Source organism: Hyaena hyaena, unplaced genomic scaffold (assembly GCF_003009895.1).
Source record: "Hyaena hyaena isolate Hyena2069 unplaced genomic scaffold, ASM300989v1 scaffold_474, whole genome shotgun sequence".
NCBI lineage: Eukaryota > Metazoa > Chordata > Mammalia > Carnivora > Hyaenidae > Hyaena > Hyaena hyaena.
Genome location: NW_024081104.1, coordinates 1,098,597 through 1,118,461, shown reverse-complemented (window position 1 = coordinate 1,118,461; position 19,865 = coordinate 1,098,597). Strand labels below are relative to the sequence as shown.

General features: G+C 55.0%; 1 protein-coding gene across 6 annotated transcripts in view; it reads right to left on the bottom strand.

The window, feature by feature from the left end:
• The window catches only part of PPP1R16A (protein phosphatase 1 regulatory subunit 16A), a 35,934-nt gene that overhangs the window by 2,217 nt on the left and 13,852 nt on the right, over nucleotides 1-19,865 (bottom strand). For 3 of the 6 annotated variants that reach the window (XM_039254152.1, XM_039254154.1, XM_039254153.1), the window contains exons 2-4: nucleotides 2,474-3,514; nucleotides 1,269-1,339; nucleotides 1,045-1,190 (exon numbers count right to left, since the gene is read on the bottom strand). In XM_039254152.1, coding sequence (XP_039110083.1) covers nucleotides 1,045-1,190; nucleotides 1,269-1,339; nucleotides 2,474-2,738 — 482 coding nt within the window. In that variant the 5' untranslated portion in view covers nucleotides 2,739-3,514. Of the gene's footprint in view, nucleotides 1-1,044; nucleotides 1,191-1,268; nucleotides 1,340-2,473; nucleotides 3,515-9,655; nucleotides 9,821-19,865 lie in introns of those variants that run through there. The other 3 variants (XM_039254155.1, XM_039254150.1, XM_039254151.1) reach the window with 3 other exon arrangements.

Sequence of the window (19,865 nt, the reverse complement as noted above, 5' to 3'; positions counted from 1 at the left end):
GTGGGTCGAATGTAGAGGAGGCCTGGGCCCCCGGTGCCCCTGGGACCATCTAGCTGTCCCTCAGCTCTGGATCCCGGACTCAAGCCGGGCAGGCCATCCCCCGGGTTCTACCCATCTGCCACTGTCCACCTACACAGTGGGTCCACCCACCAGGAGGAACTGCCAGGGCTCGAGGAGCCTCAAGGAGCAAAAGACACAGGGATGAGAGCCCGGGTGACAGAGAAAACCGCAGGGACAGGGCTCAGGCCAGAATGTGACCCCGGGAAACACAGGGAGCTGAAGGCGAGCCCGGAACACAAAGGTGGGTGCTCACTGTGGAGAGGAGCAGAGCAGGGGTGGGGGCTGTCTGTGTGCACCCACCCCTCCTGCTCTGAGGCATCTGTGTGTGGAGGGGAGAGCCTGCCACCGCCCACACACCCACCGCCAGCACCCGCACCACTCCGAGGACAGCCTGAGCCCCTGAACATCTGTCCTACTACAGGGCTCAGAGTTGAGGGGCCATGTGCGTGGGGGGCCTCCTGGATCCTGGTGAAGCAGACCCCCCTTCCTATTTACCAAGGCCTCTGTCCGAAGCCGCTCTGCCCTGCTCCGACCTCCTCGTTGAAGGCCCCGCTTCTGTCCTTGCCATTGCCACCCGCATCATTTTGCCCAGAGTGGCATTTCTCTGGGAAGACCCCAGGGACGACCAGACCTAGAGGCCAAGGCCTGCCCCCAAGGAATTCCCAAACCCCTAAGAATGCGTGGCAGGGGGATGTGCCCAGGCTGACAGCCTGGCGGGCAGACAACAACACTGCCCCGAGCACATGCTTGTCCCCTTGGTGTCGCAGAGTCTGCAGCCTCAGCCCAGGCCCTGATCTCCACACCAGCATGAAGTCAGGGTAAGCAAGCCCGAGGGGGACACCAGAGGCCAAGGGCCGAGCATGCTTCCTGCAGAGGAGACAACAGGCTTGGGTCTCAGGATGAACTACTGTCTGCAGGGAAGGCCCTGCCTCCCTGGCCCAGATGCGGCCCCTCCCCAACTCTGGCCACCCCAGCGGTACCTACCGGGCAATGAGCAGCTCTGCCAGGTGCAGGTGGCCACAGGTGGCCGCAGCATGCAGGGGTGTCCAGCTTTCGCTGTCACGGGCATTGACCTTGGCCCCGGCGTCCAGGAGCTGCTGCACCATCTCCCGGAAGTCATCGATGCAGCTCTAGGAACCACACGGCCTGAGTGCCAGAGCCCTGGCCAGTGCCCCTTCCCCTCCCATCCCACCCTCAGCGTGGCTGACCTGGTGCAGGGCCGTCAGGCCATCCTCATTGGCCAGGTCAGGGCTGACCCCACTCTCGAGGAACTGGCGGACTGTGAGAAGGGGGGCAGGAAGCATGGTCAGGACGCAGGGCTAGGGGTCCTGCCCAGCTAACGTGGTTTAGTCCAGGTACTGGATGCCTGGGCTGACGGCTGTGCCGCAGTCGGGAGCAGAGGGTGGTGAGGAAGACAGAGGTGTGGGTGGCAAGAGGGACACCGAGCTCAGGCTGAGGGCTCAAGAGTCGGGGCACTGGCTGTCGCCCCCAGGTGGGCACACACTGCAGCCCTCTGCTCCCAGGATCCAGTGGGATACACCCCTCCTGATTCAGGGCGCTTGGGCCCTCAGGCTCCCGTGTGAGAGCGGGCACCCTGCCCAGCTGCAGCCTGCAGTGTGGGTCCCAGGCATCCGGGCCCACCCCCTCCAGGGTGTCCCTCAGCAGAGCTGGTCCCCGTCCTCATTCAGTGGTCCCATCTGGGATGCAGCCCATCACCAAGGTCATCCAGGACCTCCTTGCTGGCTTGACCCTCCCAGACACACCTCCTTCCCACAGTTCCCTGAGCCTGGGCCGGTGGCACACCCATCACGCCCTCCTCTGCCTCCCCTGCCTTGAGGTACTGCCCGCCTCTCCTTGCCCTCTGCCCTGGAGGAAGGCAGGACAAGCCTTTAGGAGCCCCTCAGGGAGAGCAGAAGGGCTGTGAGCAACAGGGTGCAGGGGAGGAGTGAGGAGCCTGCCGAAAAGCTCGGGCCTGTCATCTAACCAGGGAGGTCCTGACGGGGAGGAAGAAGCCAAGGGCAGGGCCGAGGCGGGTGTCAGTGGGGACCCTGCCCCGCACTCTGACCTGCTGAGGTGGCGCTGCCGTCCTCCTTTACTAGGGTGGAGACAGAGGACCTCTCCTGGTCAGCGGCCAGAGGCCGTGAAGACAAGCCACTCCCGGCCCGCCTAAGCCAGGCCCTGGGCATCGCTCCAGGCTCCTGTGGGCTCCCCAGAGCCCCTGGCCAATCCCATCAGCCTCACCCCTGCAGCAGCACGCCGGTGCGCTGCCCCCTCACTGGCGAGCCTCGGGTGGCCGACCACTTGGAGCAGGCGACGAGGAAGGCAGGCCAGCCCCAGGCCCCGCAGGACGCCCCCTCAGCTCTCTCCGGGGCTGCGGGGCACAGGGCCTGCCCTCAGGCTCAGCTACACTCACCTTCCTCCAGGTCATTTCGGGCAGCAGCCTCCAGAAGCGTGACGCTGGGCGGGAAGAGGACCCGCCTCTGTGGCCTGCCGCTGGCTGCCTCCTCCCAGGGCCGAGGCCGCTCCGGAAGGCCCTTCCTGCCCTGGGCCTCCTTCTCAGCCTGGGCCCACATCTTCACCTGCTGGGCACGGCGCTTCTGGGCGTGCTTCAGCCGCTCCTGCGTGCCCATCCTGCCCACTAGGGGCATCTCTGCCAGCAGCTCCAGGTGCTCGGCCATGACGGGGGCCGCCCGCCCGGGGGGCTGCTCGGGGCACCAGATGGAGGAGCACCGGGGCCAGACTGGGCCTGCGGGGCGGGGCAGCGGGCTGGACTGGCACCCTGGGGGGCATCCCCTCCCCAAAGCTCAGTGGTGCCCTCTGCCCCTGGCAAGGCTGGGTCACGAGGCCCCACACCGTGACCAGGCCCAGGCAGAAAGGGCAGGGTGGGAGGGCACCTGCAGCCTGCCTCTCCAGAGCCCTGGCGCCTCGGCTGCTCGACGGGCAGGGCCTCACCTGCCTCTTGGGGTCAGGGTGCACAGCCTGTAGGAAGCAGCCCAGGACCTGGCCAGCCTCGGTCCAGGGTCTGAAGCTAATTACCTAGATAACAGAGTTGCAGCGTCCTGGCACTTAGATGAGGGTGAAGGGAGGGCAGGGCCAATGGGCAGAGGCCCCTAGGAGTTCCAGAAGCCCCCTCACCTTCCAGGCCTCAGGAGCCTGGGTGGGGGCTAGGAGCAGTCATGACCTGGCCTTCCCTCCCCTCCCCTTTTGGTCTTCCAGGGTCAGTAGTTAGTGCCAACAGGGAGGTGGGGCCAGAGGGCGGGCCCCACGGCCACAGAAAGGCCAGGGCAGGGCGCACCCTCAGAGTCCTGGGGTCTCGGGCCCCAGTGCCCAGGATTGAGACTGTAAGCAGCCAGGGCACCAAGGGCACAGCAGGCCTGGTGACTACATCTTTAGAAGAGCCTCCTTTCAGAAGAGCAGTAGATCAGAAGGCAGGCAGCAGGTGGCATCCACCAGCCTGTGGAGGAGGAACAGGAAACAAACACATCAAGGCCAGCTCCAGGCGGGGCAGGCCAGCAGGGAAGGGCACTAGCCCTGCCCTGTCCCAGCCAGCGGCGCACGACAGCATTCCTGGCGGGGGGCTCACTCAGAGTTCCCAGAAAGGGCAGCGCAGCTGAGCGTAGAGAGCAAGGAGGGCTGTGCTAGCAGCCAGGACAGGTCTTCCCCACAAGGCTGCCCCTCCAGGGAGTTGTTCTCCGCAAGTCTCTCAAGGCCCCGTGCTCCGGTCCCCATGGCCACGCTGACCTATCTGTCCCAGGCTGGACTGCACAAGGTCACCTTCTCCTTGGGCTCTCCTGGAAGGTCCTGAAGGCTGTGCAGGCTACAAACAAGGGAGAGCACCCGTCCTCTTTGAGATTCTCCTTCCCTCCTGGCCACTACCAGCCCTCTCCCCTCATGCCCCCCCCCCCCCAAGGAAGCAGGCCATCCCCACACACACTTGGCCACACGGTGTGACCTTTACCTCTCTGGGCCTTCCAGGGAAGCTGACCTGAAGAGCGCACCCCAGAGACCATCATCAAGGAGCAAGGCAGGGGAGGGCCCACAGAGGGTGTGATGATGCCCCCCCCCGCAAGGAAGGGCCCCCTACAGGCCTCACAGGGCTGCAGGGGCCACTGTCACTTTTCAAAGCCGAGGACAGGCACCAGTCCCAGAGCCACCACCCGGCTGCTAAGTTCAGCAAGATTTAGAAGGCGTCAACATGCCATCACGCCATAGACACGAAGAGATGCTGACGCCCATGTCCTACAGAAAGCCAAGAGGAGGAACTAGCTGTTCAAACTGAATACACGTCTTCTGGCTTATTCATTCTGAAGAGCACCCATGAGAACTCATCACGGAGCAGCATCTGGAGAGCACCCCTTTCCCCCAACCAAGTCACAACGGAAGAACCCTGGCAGCTTACACAGACCCCCAGCCACCAACTCTGGTGGCCCAGCCTCCTGAAGCCCTAGGTGTGTGGGGGCCCTCTAGCAGCACTCCTGGCTGTTAGATGCCCGAGGGCAGTCTCTGTCTCCTCAGGCAGGTCCTCGGGCTGAAGACTACCTCCTCGGAGCCCCAAGTGACCCTAAGGTGAGCCCGGGAGTCCCGGGAAACGCCGCAGTGGGTGCTGGATCCCAGGACAGTCTCCTTCAAAGGGTTGACACAGTGCCCAGCCTGGCCCCCCCAGGCTCAGCCCTGTGCTTTCTGGCTCCCAGCCACAGTCCAGGAACAGCCACCACAAGTAGAAGAGTTGACCCTCAGCTGAGCCCCCAAGGCCAGGATGGCTCCGGGAGTCTCACAGAATAGCCACTAGGCCACACCCACACCCAGGGCTTAGGGGTGGTGGTGAGCAAGGCCTCTCCTGCCTTGTCTACAAATCGTCCCCAACGTCTCCCTGGAATGTCAGTGATAATCTGGGTGATTTTTTTCCAGGTCTCAGCTCTGTGCCCAGGTAAGCCGCACAAGAGTGTGGGACTGAGATGGGGCACCCCTCAGCCCGCACCACTGTGCCATCCCCAAAGACTGTGCTGAAGGCACGGGACCCAGAGCCCAGCCCAGCATGAACAGACCCACGCTGGCCTGAGAGTCTCCGCAGCCTTGCCACCCCCACCCGCACAGCCCTCCAGTAGGCCCATGTCATTTTCCCCATTTGCTACACAAGGAAACTGAGGCCATGCCTACACCCAGAGTCCCCCGCTGACCACTCCACCCCCTCACTCCTCTCAGCATCTGTGTGAGGACTAGAGACGGTGGCTTTACTCACCCATGGCCTTGTTCAGAGAGGGGAAGAGATCAGGAGTGGGGGCTGGAGGAGCCCAGGCTGCATCAGGCCCAAGCCTGCCCACCTGCCTTCCCTCTGGTTTTGGGGGCTTCCCATCCTCCACATGTGAAGTTGTGTCTGGCTTCCAATAGCTTACACTCAAAAGAATTGGTTTTATTTGTGGCATTATCTACAAATGAAGCGGCTTCCTGGGCCAGCGGAGTCTGGGTGCTGGACACTGGACACCAGACACTAGGGCACTCTTAGTCCAGCCTGTCTCTTCCACCCGAGGACAAGCTTGTTGGGGGCTCACTCCCTGTCCATCACCTTAGCCACGTGCAGGCACCTATAAAGCGGGCCCTTGGTCAGTGTCCAGAAAGGGCTGAGGGAACCAGGCCTGGCACAGCTCCGTGCAGCTAAGGAGTGGACATGCTCAGCCCGAGGGGCCCCACGGGCCTACACCGTCCAGTCAGGGAAACACCTAAACCATAAGAGCACCAGGCTCTCAAGAGGCTTCCCAGCCCACCTCGAGGGAGAGCAGGGCGCTCCTCACAATGGCACATGGCTGGTGTGCGTGCTCCGGTCACTCGGCAAGCTCTCTTCACTCCCACCCCCCTGGCTCCACTCGGCTCTGCGCTGGGGAGGGGGCCAAGGGGCCAAGAGGGGACTGAAGACAGCCCCGCCCCCGCAGAGGAGCAGGACGTGGGTCAGTAAGGCCCAGACGCCCGCGAGAAGGAAGCCGTCTCGGGGAGCTCTCGGGAGGAGGCCCCAGGCCCGCAGCGGGGCTGCTCGGGCCCAGCGGCCGGGAGCTGGCTCCTCACTGACGCCCAGATGGGCGGGTGCGGGACGTTGAATGAGCAGAGCAGCCGTCCCCCAAGGAGCGCTCACCAGCAATCTGGCCAGGCCCCTGCTGCAACAGCCTTTATGACAGAAAACACTGGAAATGACCTACCTGTCTATCAAAGGGTCTAATTAAACAAGAGCCAGAGGGGTTTGGGAAGAAGCTTCCTGTGCCCCATCATGGAGAGGTCGCTAAGAAATAGTGTTTGTTCAGTGAAGAAAAAAGGCACAGAACCTGTACACAATACGGTACCTTTTATGTAAAAAATGAATAAAATAAAAATATATTTATATGTATGTAAGAAATAAGAAAGACACACAAAAAAACGACTGAAAGCGGTCACGGGGGGTGCAGAGGGTTAGACGTGCACTTTGGGTCATTTCTGTTGGACTTTTGAGCCACGCGAGGTAAACGGCTCCCAAGCACCTGATGTGCTCCGTTCCTCTGTTTCGGGAGAGCAGGTGTGAGTGCCCCTGCTAGCGCTCAGGTCAGCCCGGGAAGGGACAGCACCTGGCACAGTCTGCCCCGGGGGCATCTCTGTCCCCAGCTGAGGAGCGGCCTCAGCCCACAGGCTGCAGGAGCCACAGGAGCTGGCACAGAAAGAAGTCATGTGATCAGATGGGGGTGAGGGGGGGCTTCGCAGAAGAGCCCCCAGGACCCGCACACTTGCCCAGGAGGGACTGGACGGGAGAAGACCCGGGTGAGCGTGGGACGGGTTGTCAGATGCAGGGGCAGGGCCCATGAGGGGCACGCGGAGGAGGGAGGGCCCGAGGAGCGGGTGTGAGCAGTGTGCGGGGAGAACCAGCACCAGGCAGCGCAGGACAGAGCGTCCAGGAGCGACGGGTCGGCAGAGATGCGCGTGGGAGGACCGGGAGGGCCACACAGCGCTAACGGGGGGCGGGGGGAGCTGCTTCAACACGCAGCCACGGAGGGCAGGACCCACCTCTCTCCTCACACCAAAATCAACTCCAGACGCATCAGAGACACAGCCTAAGGGAAAGGAAAGCCACGGGAGTACAAGAAGGAAGAATGGAAGAGCATCTGTGTGATCCCAGCAAAGGGGAAAGCCTTTCTAAACTGGACACAAAACCCAAAAACAAAAAAAGAAAACCGATAAATCCAGTTGCACTAGATCTTCAAAATGTCTGCAAACAAAGCAAATCAAAGCAAAACCTCCGGGGGTCCCTGGGGGCTCAGCTGGTCAGGCACCCTACTCTTCACTTGGGCTTAGGTCATGATCTCACAGCTGGTGAGCTCGAGTCCCGCATTGGGCTCCGTGCTGACGACTCAGAGCCGGCTTGTAATTGTCTCTCTCTGCCCCTCTCCCGCTCTTGCGCACACTCTCTCTCAAAATAAACTTAAAAAAAAAAAAAAAAAAAAACCTACAAAACCGGAAAACAGATGGTCAGCTGGCCAAAACATTTACAGTAAACATGACAAAGTGGTCTTCAAGTCAGTCGTGATGGGGCAAAGTGCAAGACAGCTCACGGGACAAAGGACACAGATCCCATGGGAAACACCCAGATACTCAGCTCCCTAATAATTAACAGTAGGACTCAGCCTGGACAGCCCGCGTGGCCAGGGCACAGAGGCCAAGGGCGCACCCAAGGCATCTAGGGACATGTAAAAGGCCTGAGACCAAACATGCTATTTCAAGATACTGTCCTCAGACACGCCCGCCACGGCACAGGCTCCTGCCCTCGGACGCGCCCGCCACGGCACAGGCTCCTGCCCTCGGACGCGCCCGCCACGGCACAGGCTCCTGCCCTCGGACGCGCCCGCCACGGCACAGGCTCCTGCCCTCGGACGCGCCCGCCACGGCACAGGCTCCTGCCCTCGGACGCGCCCGCCACGGCACAGGCTCCTGCCCTCGGACGCGCCCGCCACGGCACAGGCTCCTGCCCTCGGACGCGCCCGCCACGGCACAGGCTCCTGCCCTCAGACATGCCCGCCACCGCAAAGAGCCCTGCTCCGGAGAGAGAAGGATGAGGAGACCACTGCCAGCTCAGCAGAGGACCCCTTGGAGAACTGGGGAAGGAAATGGTGAAGGCTTCACCTCCTGAGACCTCGGACGAGACGGGCTTGATGAGGGAGCAACATCAAGGAGGGGCTTCTGACCCTGCTCTCAGTGCCCCGGTCCTGAAACCCTTCCCAACGACGGCCTCAGCCATGTTTCTGGGGCTTCACTCTCCCTTGGGAGCCCCAGGTCCCCCTCTATCTACCTTGCTCCCTTCCTGCCAGGCTTCTCTCTCCACCTCAGCCCCCTCCCCACTCCTCTCCTTAAGAGTCCTAGCTGGGGGGGTCCTGGGGGACTCAGTCAGTTAAGCATCTGACTTTGGCTCAGGTCTTGATCTCACAGTTCATGGGTTCGAGCCCCGCCTCTGGCTCTGTGCTGGCAGCTCAGAGCCGGGAGCTGCTTCGGATTCTGTGTCTCCCTTCTCTCTATCCCTCCCCTGCTCACACTGCCTGCCCCCCCCCCTCAGAAATACATAAAACATTAAAAAAAAAGAGTCCTCGTTGATGGGAGCCATCTGCTGTGCCAGCCACCCACACCAGCCCTTGCTGTGGGCACCGCCCCATCTCTGCACCATGTCTGAATTCCTGGTGGTCTCAATACTCTCGTGACCACCTTCAACGCCCTGCCCCTCAGTCTCGCTCTTCTTCCTGCCAATGACCTCATCCTCTACCCCAACTGTGTCCTCAACCCTGTCACCACCAGGAACTGTCCTCCTAACCCCCACTCCAGCGTTTCAGCTCAACACCCCCTTCTCAGGCCATCACCTGCCCCAGCTCAGTCCTGCTGGCCCCAGTACTCAAGAGGCCCCATGTCCTCACCTTCAGCTTCAAGCTGTACTCAACCATCACACGCTCTCAAGCCCTCCTGACTTACAGTCGCGGACGGGAACCCAGGCCTGCCCAGTACCAGCCCCAACTCTGAAGGAACCAGCAGAGCCACGGACTAAAAAGCACACCTCAGACAAGTGCAGGGCCCACTCTGTAGAGGCGCTTTTAGGCAGCAGGCTTGAGCAATGGAAACCTGAGTAAGCAGAAGGGCTCACAGCGACCCCCCACGGGGCTGAATACAAACAGGCCCATCAGACGACCCACCTCAAAGTAGCCACAGGCCCTAGCTGACCAGTGGGCTACTGACAACCTGGCAGTTACCAAGAAGGAAAATTCTATAGTTTCCACACCTCCTCACTCCCCGACTTGGCTACAGCTCCTACCCTCTCCCTCCTGACAGTCTCTGCTGGCCTGCCCCCTGCTCCCTGGAGGGTGTTCAGTAAACTTCTGTCTCCCTTGTCCTGTCTTGGATGAATTCTGTCACCATCCAGGTGGCCAGCCTCCACCCAATTGGGTCGTCTCACATTTGGGGGTCCCCATCCGATCAGGAGACCCCACACACACAATGGCACTAATTCTTCCAGAGATCTCACAGCTTCGCTTGCCTCTCCTCCCTTATTTTCATGTTCATCTGCTGCTATCTGTAGAGATATCCACCTAGTCCAACAACCCACCTGCCACTGGCCCCCAGCACACTGCTTCATCCCGCTGCAAAGACCCGGACCCGTGCACGCAGGACCCTCCAGGACCCGTCTTCCAACACCAGCTCACTCCTGCCTCCGGGTCCTGTCCATCAGCATGGAGATTATCTCAACCTAATTCAAAAAACAGCAAGCCAACTGGACAAGACAAAGACGTTTGTATCACTACTAGTCATATCTGTAGTAAACTTCTAACCAGTGCAACTGGGTATAAAAAAGAAATAAGTGGAATAGGGATAGGAATAAGAAAAAACTCATTTTTTGCAAATGACACTGTGTAGGATAAAAACCTGAAAGACCCTTTTCTTTTTTAAATGTTTTTTTATTTTGAGAGAGAACCAGAGCATGCACAAGCAGGGGGAGGGGCGGAGAGGGAGAGAGAGAATCCCAAGCAGGCTCCATGCTGTCAGTGCAGAGTCCGATGTGGGACTCGATCTCACGAACTGTGAGATCCTGAACCTAAGCTGAAATCAAGAGACAGAAGCTCAACAGATTGAGCCCCCAAGACTCCCTGAAAGAGCCTTTAGAAAAACTATTAAAATTAATTAGAACAGAACATTATTGGTAAACACAAGATTCATGTAAAAAATAATTGTATTGGGGTGTCTGGGTGACTCAGTCAGTTGAGCATCCGACTCGTGATTGATTTCAGCTCAGGTCATAATCCCAGGGTCATGGATGGAGCCTCTTGTCAAGGCTCCATGCTTGAGATTCTCTCTCTCTCTCTCTTTCTCTCTCTCCTCTCCCCCACCTGCTCTGGCCCCCTCTCCCCCTTGCACTCTCTAAAATAAAATTTTAAAAAAATGGGCAAAAGGTATGAACAGCATCTCACTGAAGGTAATATACAGATGGCAAAGAAGCCCATGAGAAGATCTTCAGCAGCATTAGCCATCAGGAAAATGCAAACTAAAACCACAGTGAGATATTACCGCATATCTATCAGAATGGCAAGGGTGTAAAGAAAATGGGTCTCACACCCTGCTGATGGGCATGGAAAATGGCACAGCCATTCTGGAAAACAGTTCGGCAAGATTCTTAAAAGAAGTAAATGTGTGCTTACCGGAGGACCCAGCAGCTGCAACCTTGGGCATTTGTTCCAGAGAAATGAACATTCAAATTTACACAAACACCTGAATGTGAACTTCATAGCAACTTTATTCATAATAGCCCCAAACTGGAAACATCCCAGTCCTTCAATGCATGAATGGCTAACCAAACTCTGGTCTACCCACATCATGGAACACTCTTCAGCAATGAAGAGGGCCCAACTATGGATACACACAACTTGGGTGTGTCTCAAGGGCACTGGGCGCCTCTCCAACAGTCAAACCTCATGTGGTCCCAGTGATGAAATATCCTTGATATGGTCAGATCTTAGGGTGTGGGGTGGGGGCTGAGGAAGAGGATGGCCACGGCTGACCAGGGAGCACAGAGTCTGTGTCGTGGAGCCGCTCTGCACCTTGATTCTGGTGGTCACACAAACCTACGTGTGTGACAAGACTGGGCAGAAGTAAACACACATGTGTGTGCAAATGTGTACAGCTGCATATAAAACGGAAAATCAGTGTGGATGCCGAATGTCTTCAAGGGACTGGGGATGTGTGCAAGTAGGTCTGTCTCTCTGAACTATTTCTTACAACTGAATGTAAACCTGTATTGATCTCAAAATAATGTTTAAAAATAAAAAGTGAGGGGCGCCTGGGTGGCTTAGTCGGTTAAGCGTCCGACTTTCGCTTAGGTCATGATCTCTCGGTTCGTGGGTTCGAGCCCTGCTTTGGGCTCTGTGCTGACTGCCAGCTCAGAGTCTGGAGCCTATTTCAGAGTCTGTGTCTCCCTCTCTCTGACCCTCCCCTGCTCACGCTGTCTCTCTCTCTCCTAGAAATAAATAATAAAATAAAATAAAAATAAATAAATAAATAAATAAAAAGTGAAAGAAATCTTCCACCAAACAGGGAAATGGACCGAAGACCTTCCATGGCCACCTCACATCATCCACGGAAGGTGGCCCCTGGCCATCAGCCACCAGGGAGACATGTATCCCAGGTCACTCCCTCAAGAGCCGAGACCAGTGCTGGGGAAGGCGCAGAGGCGGTGTGGCGGTCCCGGAACTGTATCCACAGCCTTCAACAGCCACCCTGCTGCAGGCACTGCCCTAAAAGAAGCATGTCCGGGTTCCACACTGAACCTGCTCCAGGGGTGTAACTTTACAGGGCATTCCCAGGACAGCTGGACAACTGGGACACCAGGCTGTGGGCTCAAATGCTCAGTCGATGTCCAGCTCCCTGAAGCTTCAGGAAAAGCATGCTCAAGGGTCCAGGGTACATGGCTCCCCGAGCACCTGGCCGCATGGGCAATGGGGACCCCAGGGTCATCCGGGCAGAATGGAAAGTTTGGCTGCCACATAACACTCACCTGTCACAGCATCAGAATGACTTTCAGAGACCTGCCCTGTGAGGCTGGGGGTTATTCTCCTCACTTGTGGCCCAAGGCACCAGGGAATTCTGAGGGGAGGGGCCACGTCCACACTGTTCCACAGGTCACCTGTCATTCTGGGCTCACAAGGACCTCAAAGCCAACACAGGAATAGGGCTGATGGCCTCCTATTCCAGAAGGGTCAGAAGGGTCCTTCCTCCATGCCCTGATCACTCAGATTGACACACGCTTGTTCCCCTGTCCGTCTGCCTGTCTCCCACCACAGGCTCTCAGGGACCCTTTACGGGCAGCCCCTTGGTGGAAGTGACTCCAATTCTGCCTGCGCTACTGCCTGGGGCCCGGAACCTCCTCTGGTCCCTCTGCCTCCCCTGGTCCCAGCCTCCGCCTCCCAGACTCCGCTCACAGGAGAACCCCAGGAAGGGAATGTCTGCTCTGGGAAAGTCCTCGGCACTAGCTAGCCCCCACCATGGTTCAATGACCCTGCCAGCACAATGGTTACCAAGGCAGACCCGGGCTCCAGAAAGCCCACATCCCCTGCTCATTCACTCATTTCTTCCACGAGCAGCAGGCACAGCTCCTGCCCCTCCAGGCAGACATTCAAGGAAAGGGCAGGAGATGACTGACCACCTACAAGGTGCCGGCTCATAGGCAGGAAGGAGCAACCAGTCTGAGTGAAGGGTCGGCGTAAAGGCCCAGCGGGAAGACACCGGGGGAGTTCGAGAACTGGGACGCAGGCAACAGCAGGAGCGGGGAAGCCCATGGCATGGCCGGACCCTCCTGCCGGGGAGGGGAGGGGAGGGGAGGGGAGGCCCCGAGAGGCAAGGCCCGAGCTACCCATGGGCCCTGGCTCCCACTGGGTGTGCATCTTTCACAGGCTCCTCCCCCTGTTCTGCTCCCAGCCGGAGTTCCAACCTGTCTCCACAATGCAGCCCCAGGGCACTGAAAATGGCAACCTGAACCCCCTCTCCTCTGCATGAAACACCCCCAGGGTCCTGACAGCCCCGCGGAAGTCCAGACCCAGACACGCAGCCCAGGCCCGGGGCCTGCCCAGGCGTCTACCCCACCACTCAGCAGCCGCGTGCGTCACAGCAGCGGGGCCCCTTCCCACGAAGCGCAGCCGGCCTGGACCTCTTGGGAGTCGGGCCTGCCTGGGCCTGGGCCAGACAGGCTTCCACACGTTCCCCCCCATGCTGGTCCCCTTTCCAAAGTCTTTCCTCACTGTGAAGTGTGATACAAATACAGAAAGTGCCTAACACACACCGAAAGTGGAACCACAGACCCACGTGAGCGCCCCCCCAGGACGGGGCCCTCCCTCACTCTCCCTGCGCTCCCTGCCTCACCTGTAGTTTTCCTACCTATGTGTCCAAGCACACCATCCACACACGGGGCACCGACTCGTCCACTCGGAGCTCTGCGGCTCTAAGGTTTTGGCTTCTATGACTGCAACAGTCCATCACAGGACCGTACAGGATCCAATTCGTTTTTCTTCCATATTGACATCCAACTGTCCCAGCACCGTTTGTTTAAAAGCTGCTTCTCTGCGCACAGCTCCGCGGTGCCACCTTGGACACAGAGCAAGTTCCCACCTATCTGAGGCTGTTCTAGAGCCTCCGCTCCACTCGCCCATCTGCTGGTCCCCGAGCCTGCGTGAGGTGTGCCACGTGCTGCGGCCCTGTAACCCGTCTCCTCTGGCTCCCCAGCCTCCCGTCAAGGACTCACTCACCTGGTCTCAGCTTCCTGAGACTTTCACAAAGGGCCTGCGTCCTTTCTCGGCGGTCTCCATGCTCCTCCTCAGACCCCCCTCCCCTCCTATGACACAGACTTGTAGAGCCAGACGAAATGCAAGCTCTCCAGGATTCTGATCTACAAAATGAAATTTCACTCAGCTCAGTCACAAGCGCCAGGTGAAAATCCTGGGGCTCTTGGGACAGAGGCCCCAGGGCCAGAGCAGGCTCCACACACAGGTAGGGACCACAGTGAGCTCTGGCAGCACAGCCTCCAGGGGGCTGGAATCTACTAGGCCTCTCCCCACAAAGCAGAAAGCTCCAAGCCTCCCTCTTCCATTGTGTCGCCCTTTGCCACCCAGCCCCAAAATAAACTGAATAAACGAATATCAAGGCGGCTTCAGGGGCCTAGAACCCCTAGTGAAAGAGACTTCGCTGGAGGCATCTGCACTTGAAAAGAAACTCAGTAAGGACTGAAGAGAAAAGCTAGTTCTTGGCTAGGAGAGAGAAAGAGCTTCCAGATGCTCTGGTCCAGGTCACCTGGAGGCCGGCACATCTTCCAGCCCCCGCAGCCACACTGTCCCATTTAGCCTCAGTTAGCCTAGTCGCTCCAATGGGCCAGGACCCCATCATGAAGATTTGGGAAGTAAAGTCTGTCAGATACAAGGTCAAAACCACAACGGTGTAACTCTGGGTCTGCTCGGACTCAAACCTGTCTCCCCAACAGACAACAACCCTTGCGCCACAGAAGCAGTGGTAAGGAGAGCTGGGGCGTGGGGGGCTGGATGAGGCATGGGGGCCACACAGCCTTAGAAGAAGAGATGTGCGGATCTCCATGACCAACCGAGCACACACGTACCCACAGTGAGACACCCCCCCGCCCATAAACCTGGTGGGAGAACTGGAGGGGCATCAGAAAGGGAGGGAGTTCATGATTAGTACACAGACTCCTGGAAGTTGGAGGCAAGAATGGTGAACAGAGAGGACGGCAAGGGGGGGTGTCCACGCAACAATGGAGGTCAGAAAAGCTCAAGGACGTGAAAGCAGGGGACAGGTGACACATAAAACAGCAGAATCCCTGTGAGCCTGAAGCTAGGACCTGGGTGACGGGCCATGCAGACGAGAAAGCATAGTTCTGCATCCGGCCTAACTGCAAACACAAAGACTGACATTCTTTCTAACTTTGGAAACACAGGATTATGAGCAACGTAACAATGTAACTTCTATCACACTTGCCTTGTAAAAGCCGGGGGAGGGGGCACATTCTGCTTCAGGACACATACACAAAAGAACTGGGACAGGGACTCAGATATCTGTGCACCAATGTTCACAGCAACGTTATTCACAATAGCTAAAAAGCAGAAACAAGTCAAATGTCCACTGACAAAGGAAAAGACAAACAAAATGTGGTCCATACACACAAGGGGATACGCAGTCATAAAAAAGAAGGAAAATCTGACGCATGCTACAAATGTCTCCACTAAAGGACAGGTAGGCTTCCACTCACAGGAAGCGCCGGCATAGGTGATTCACAGACACAGAAAGAATGGTGGTCGTCAGGGGCTGGTGGACAGGGGTGGGAACTGTTTACAAAGGTTCCAGAAATGGATATTGACGATGGCCGCACACTATTGCGCATGCACTTAATATTATCGAATTGTACCTAAAAATGGTTACAGTGTTAAATTTTACGTTACTTACATTTTACCACAATTAAGGAAAAAAGTAGGGGCTCCTGGGTGGTCGAGTTGGTTAAGCATCCAACTTTGGCTCAGGTCATGATCTCATGGTTCATGAGTTCAAGCCCCACACTGGATTCTGTGCTGTCAGCGTGGAGCCCACTTCAGATGCTCTGTCTTCCTCTGTCTGCTCTCCCCCTGCCTGCGTGCCCTCTCTGTCTTCCTTCTCAAAACACTTACTTATTTTGAGAGCGTGTGCAGTGTGAGTAGGGTAGGGACAGAGAGAGGGAGGCAGAGGACCCGAAGCGGGGCTCGAACTCAACAGCTGTGGGACCATGACCTGAGCCCAAATCAAGACCGGGCGTCTTAACCCACTGAGCACCCAGGTGCCCCACATAAAAAAAAAAAAAAAAAAATCAAACAAACAAGCAAGCAAACAAAGTAAAAGGCATGTGGGGCTAGAGGAAGAGGAGGAAAAGGAGGCAGCTCCAAACCAGCCCCTGCAGGCGCCCGGCCAGGCTGCTGAGACTGCTCGCAGGGACGGAGGTGCCTGCGGCGGGCAATCACCAGAGCTGCCTGTTTTCCATGCTCGTGTGACTGGCAGAGACGCTGGGATTTCTACCCAAGACAGCTTAGGCCTCCTGAGGGACGCACGAGAGAAGCAGCTCACTTAACACTTGTAAGATAACAATTCTGTCATCCTGGCTCCGGAGAACCCAGATTCTCGGCTTTGAAGAAAAAAGATACAAACGTAAGAGTAAGGAGGTAAAGTAAAATTCCTGTGGTCCTGAATATGACCTGGAAGTAGCCACACAAACTTGTGATGTGGGGGCGCCTGGGTGACTCAGTCAGTTAAGCCTCAACCTCTTGATTTTGGCTCCAGAGACGATCTCACGGTTTGTGAGATGGAGCCCCAGTTGGGCTCTGTGCTGAAAGCATGAAGCCTGCTTGGGATTCTTCTCTCCCTTTCTCTCTGCCCCTCCCCTGCATGGATGCTCTCTCTCAAAATAAATAAAAACTTAAAAAAAAAAAAAAAACCCTTCTCCTTTTACAAATAGATACAAAAATATTTACAGAGAGAATAACATGTTTGAGATGTGCTTCAAAATAACATCAGAGGTTCAGGTGAAACAGAACCGGGCAGCTGGGAACGGCCAGAGCTGGGGTTGGGCGGTGAGTGTGGGGCAGCTATGTCCTACCCACTCACACAGGCGTTTGAGATTTTCCAATAATAAAAGCTAAAAAAAATTTTTTTTATTTCACCAGGGTAGACCACATGCTGGGACATAACCCATGACTCAGCAGATTTATAAGGAATGAAAGCACAGGGTATGTTTACCAACCACAATGGAATTAAATTAGAAATCAATAACAAAAATATATCTGGAAAAACTCCCAAATATTTGGAAGCTGAAAAGCGTATCTCTAAGTAACCTACAGGCTAAGGTACAAATCAAAATGGAAATTACAACATATTTTGAGCTGAATGATAAATGTAAACATATTAAAATATGTGAGATGCACTTAAAGCAGTGCTTGGAAGGAAATGTTTACCTTTGAATGCTTAAATAAGAAGGTCAAGTCAATGATCTAAGTGTCCACTTAAGAAGCTAGAAAGGGGCACCTGGGTGGCTTAGTCGGTTAGGCGTCCGACTTTCGCTTAGGTCCTGATCTCGCGGTTCGTGGGTTCGAGCCCCGCGTCAGGCTCTGTGCTGACTGCCAGCTCAGAGCCTGGAGCCTGTTTCAGTCTGTGACTCCCTCTCTCTGACCCTCCCCTGTTCACGCTGTCTCTCTCTCTCTCCTAGAAATAAATAAAACATAAAAAAAAAAAAAACTTAAAAAAAAAAAAGCTAGAAAAAGAGGGGAAAATTGGGGCACCTGGGTGGCTCAGTTGGTTAAACGTCAGACTCTTGATCTCAGCTCCGGTCTTGATCTCAGGGTTATGAGTTCAAGCCCCTTGTTGGGCTCCACACTGGGTGTAAAGCTTACTTTAAAAAAAAGTAATAATAATAATAATAAAACTAAACCCAAAGTAAGTAAAATACACTACTAATAAGACCAGAAAATAATGAAATAGAAAATAGACAAATAGAGGAAAATATTGAAACTGAAAGCTATTCCTTTGGAAATCTCAATAAAATTGGTAAACTGTTACTACACTGATTAAGAAAAGACAAAAATGACCAATATCATGAATACAAAAGTGGACATCACTACAGATCTTACGGACCAGTAAAAAGATTAAAATGACAGTGTTCTGGACAATTTATGAGATTAACTCAACAACTTAGGTCAAGGGTCAACAAACTGTTACCCACAGACCAAATCTGGTCTCTACTACATGTCACCATAACTGAGATTTTATGAGGATATGGCCGTACTCGCTTATGTACTGTCTATGGCTGCTTTGCGCACAACATAGCTGAGTAGCTGCAACAGAGATCACATGGCATGAAAGGCCGAAAATATTTACCGCTTGGCCTTGTATAAAAAAAGATTGTCATGGGGGCTCTTGGGTGGCTCAGTCGGTTAAGCGTCCAACTTCGGCTCAGGTCATGATCTCACAGCTTGTGGGTTCGAGCCCCGTGTCGGCCTCTGTGCTGACAGCTCAGAGCCTGGAGCTGCTTCAGATTCTGTGTCTCCCTTTCGCTCTGACCCTCTCCTACTCACACCATCTCTCTCTCTCAGAAATAAATAAAACATTTTTAAAATTTTTTTAAAAGATTGCCATGTTTGGCTTAGATAAATGGACAAATTACCTGAATGAAACAATTATCAAAATGATTTCAAGAAAAAACAGAAAACCTGAATAGCCCTATATCTATTTTAAAAAACTAAATTTGCAGTAAAAAAAAACCAAAAACTCTCCCAAAAAAGGAACTCTAAGCCCAGACTGTTTCACCAGTAAATTACCTCAAATATTTAAGGGAGAAATAATACCAAATCAGCAAATCCCTTTCTAAAAATAGAAGAGAAAGGAACACATCCCTAACTCCTTTTATAAGGCCACTATTACCCTGACACTAAAACCAAAGACATAACAAGTTAAGAATACTATGCACCAAAGCGCCTGGGAGGCTCAGCTGGTTAAGCGTCTGACTTCGGCTCAGGGGATGATCTCACAGTTTGTGAGTCTCAGCCCCACGTGGGGCTCTGCGCTGACAGCGTGAAACCCACTTGGATGCTCTGCCTCACTCTCTGCTGCTTCCCCTCATCTGCATGCGCTCTCTCTCACACGTTCTCTCTCCCCCTCATCGTGTCTCTCTCAAAAGTAAACAAACATTAAAAAAAAATAATACTAGGGGCGCCTGGGTGGCTTAGTCAGTTGAGCGTCCGACTTTCGCTTAGGTCATGATCTCGCGGTTCGTGGATTCAACCCCCGCGTCGGGCTCTGTGCTGACTGCCAGCTCAGAGCCTGGAGCCTGTTTCAGTCTGTGACTCCCTCTCTCTCTGACCCTCCCCTGCTCATGCTGTCTCTCTCTCTCTCCCCTGCAAATAAAAATAATAATAATAATAATGATAATACCCACCAATTTATTTATGACTAGCTTCAAAAATCCTTTTAACATTATTATCAAGTTGAATCCAGCAATACATTAAAAAAAAAAACGTCATGACCAAGTGGGGTATATTTCAAGAACAAAAAGTTTAACATTTTAAAAATCAAAATACAATCAAATCAATAAAAGTAAAGAATGCATTTGGCAAAATCCAACATCTGATCATGATTAAAAAAACAGGCACTTTGGGGCACCTGGGTGGCTCAGTCAGTTGAGCATCTAACTCTTGACTTCAGCTCAAGTCATGATCCCAGGGTTGTGGACTCAAGCCTTTCATCGGGCTCTGCACTGAGCATGGAGCCTGCTTAAGATTCTCTCTCCCTCTCCCCCGCCACTGCACTTTTTTTATAAAATTACACAAACAAAACTTTGAAAACTAGAAATAGAAGGAAGATTCCTCAGCTCAATCATGCCTAATGGGAAAAAAACAAATACTTTCCTCCTAGGATCAGGGACACCAATCCTGTGCAATCTTGTCGTAGAGGGTCCAAGACAGTGCACTAAGGTAAGAAATAAAGAGAATGCAGATTGGAAAGGAAGACATAAAACTCTTTAGATTCAGAAAGCATGTAGAAAGGTATGCAGATGTGTAGAAAACCCTTAAGAGGGGCACCAGGGCTCAGTCAGTTAAGCAGCTGACTCTTGGGCTTCAGCTCAGGTCATGATCTCACAGTTTGTGGGTTCAAGCCCCAAGTCAGTCTCTACACTGAGAGCACACAGCCTGCTTGGGATTCTCTCTCTCTACCCGCCCCCCCTCATGCTCTGTCTCTCAAAATAAATAAATAAA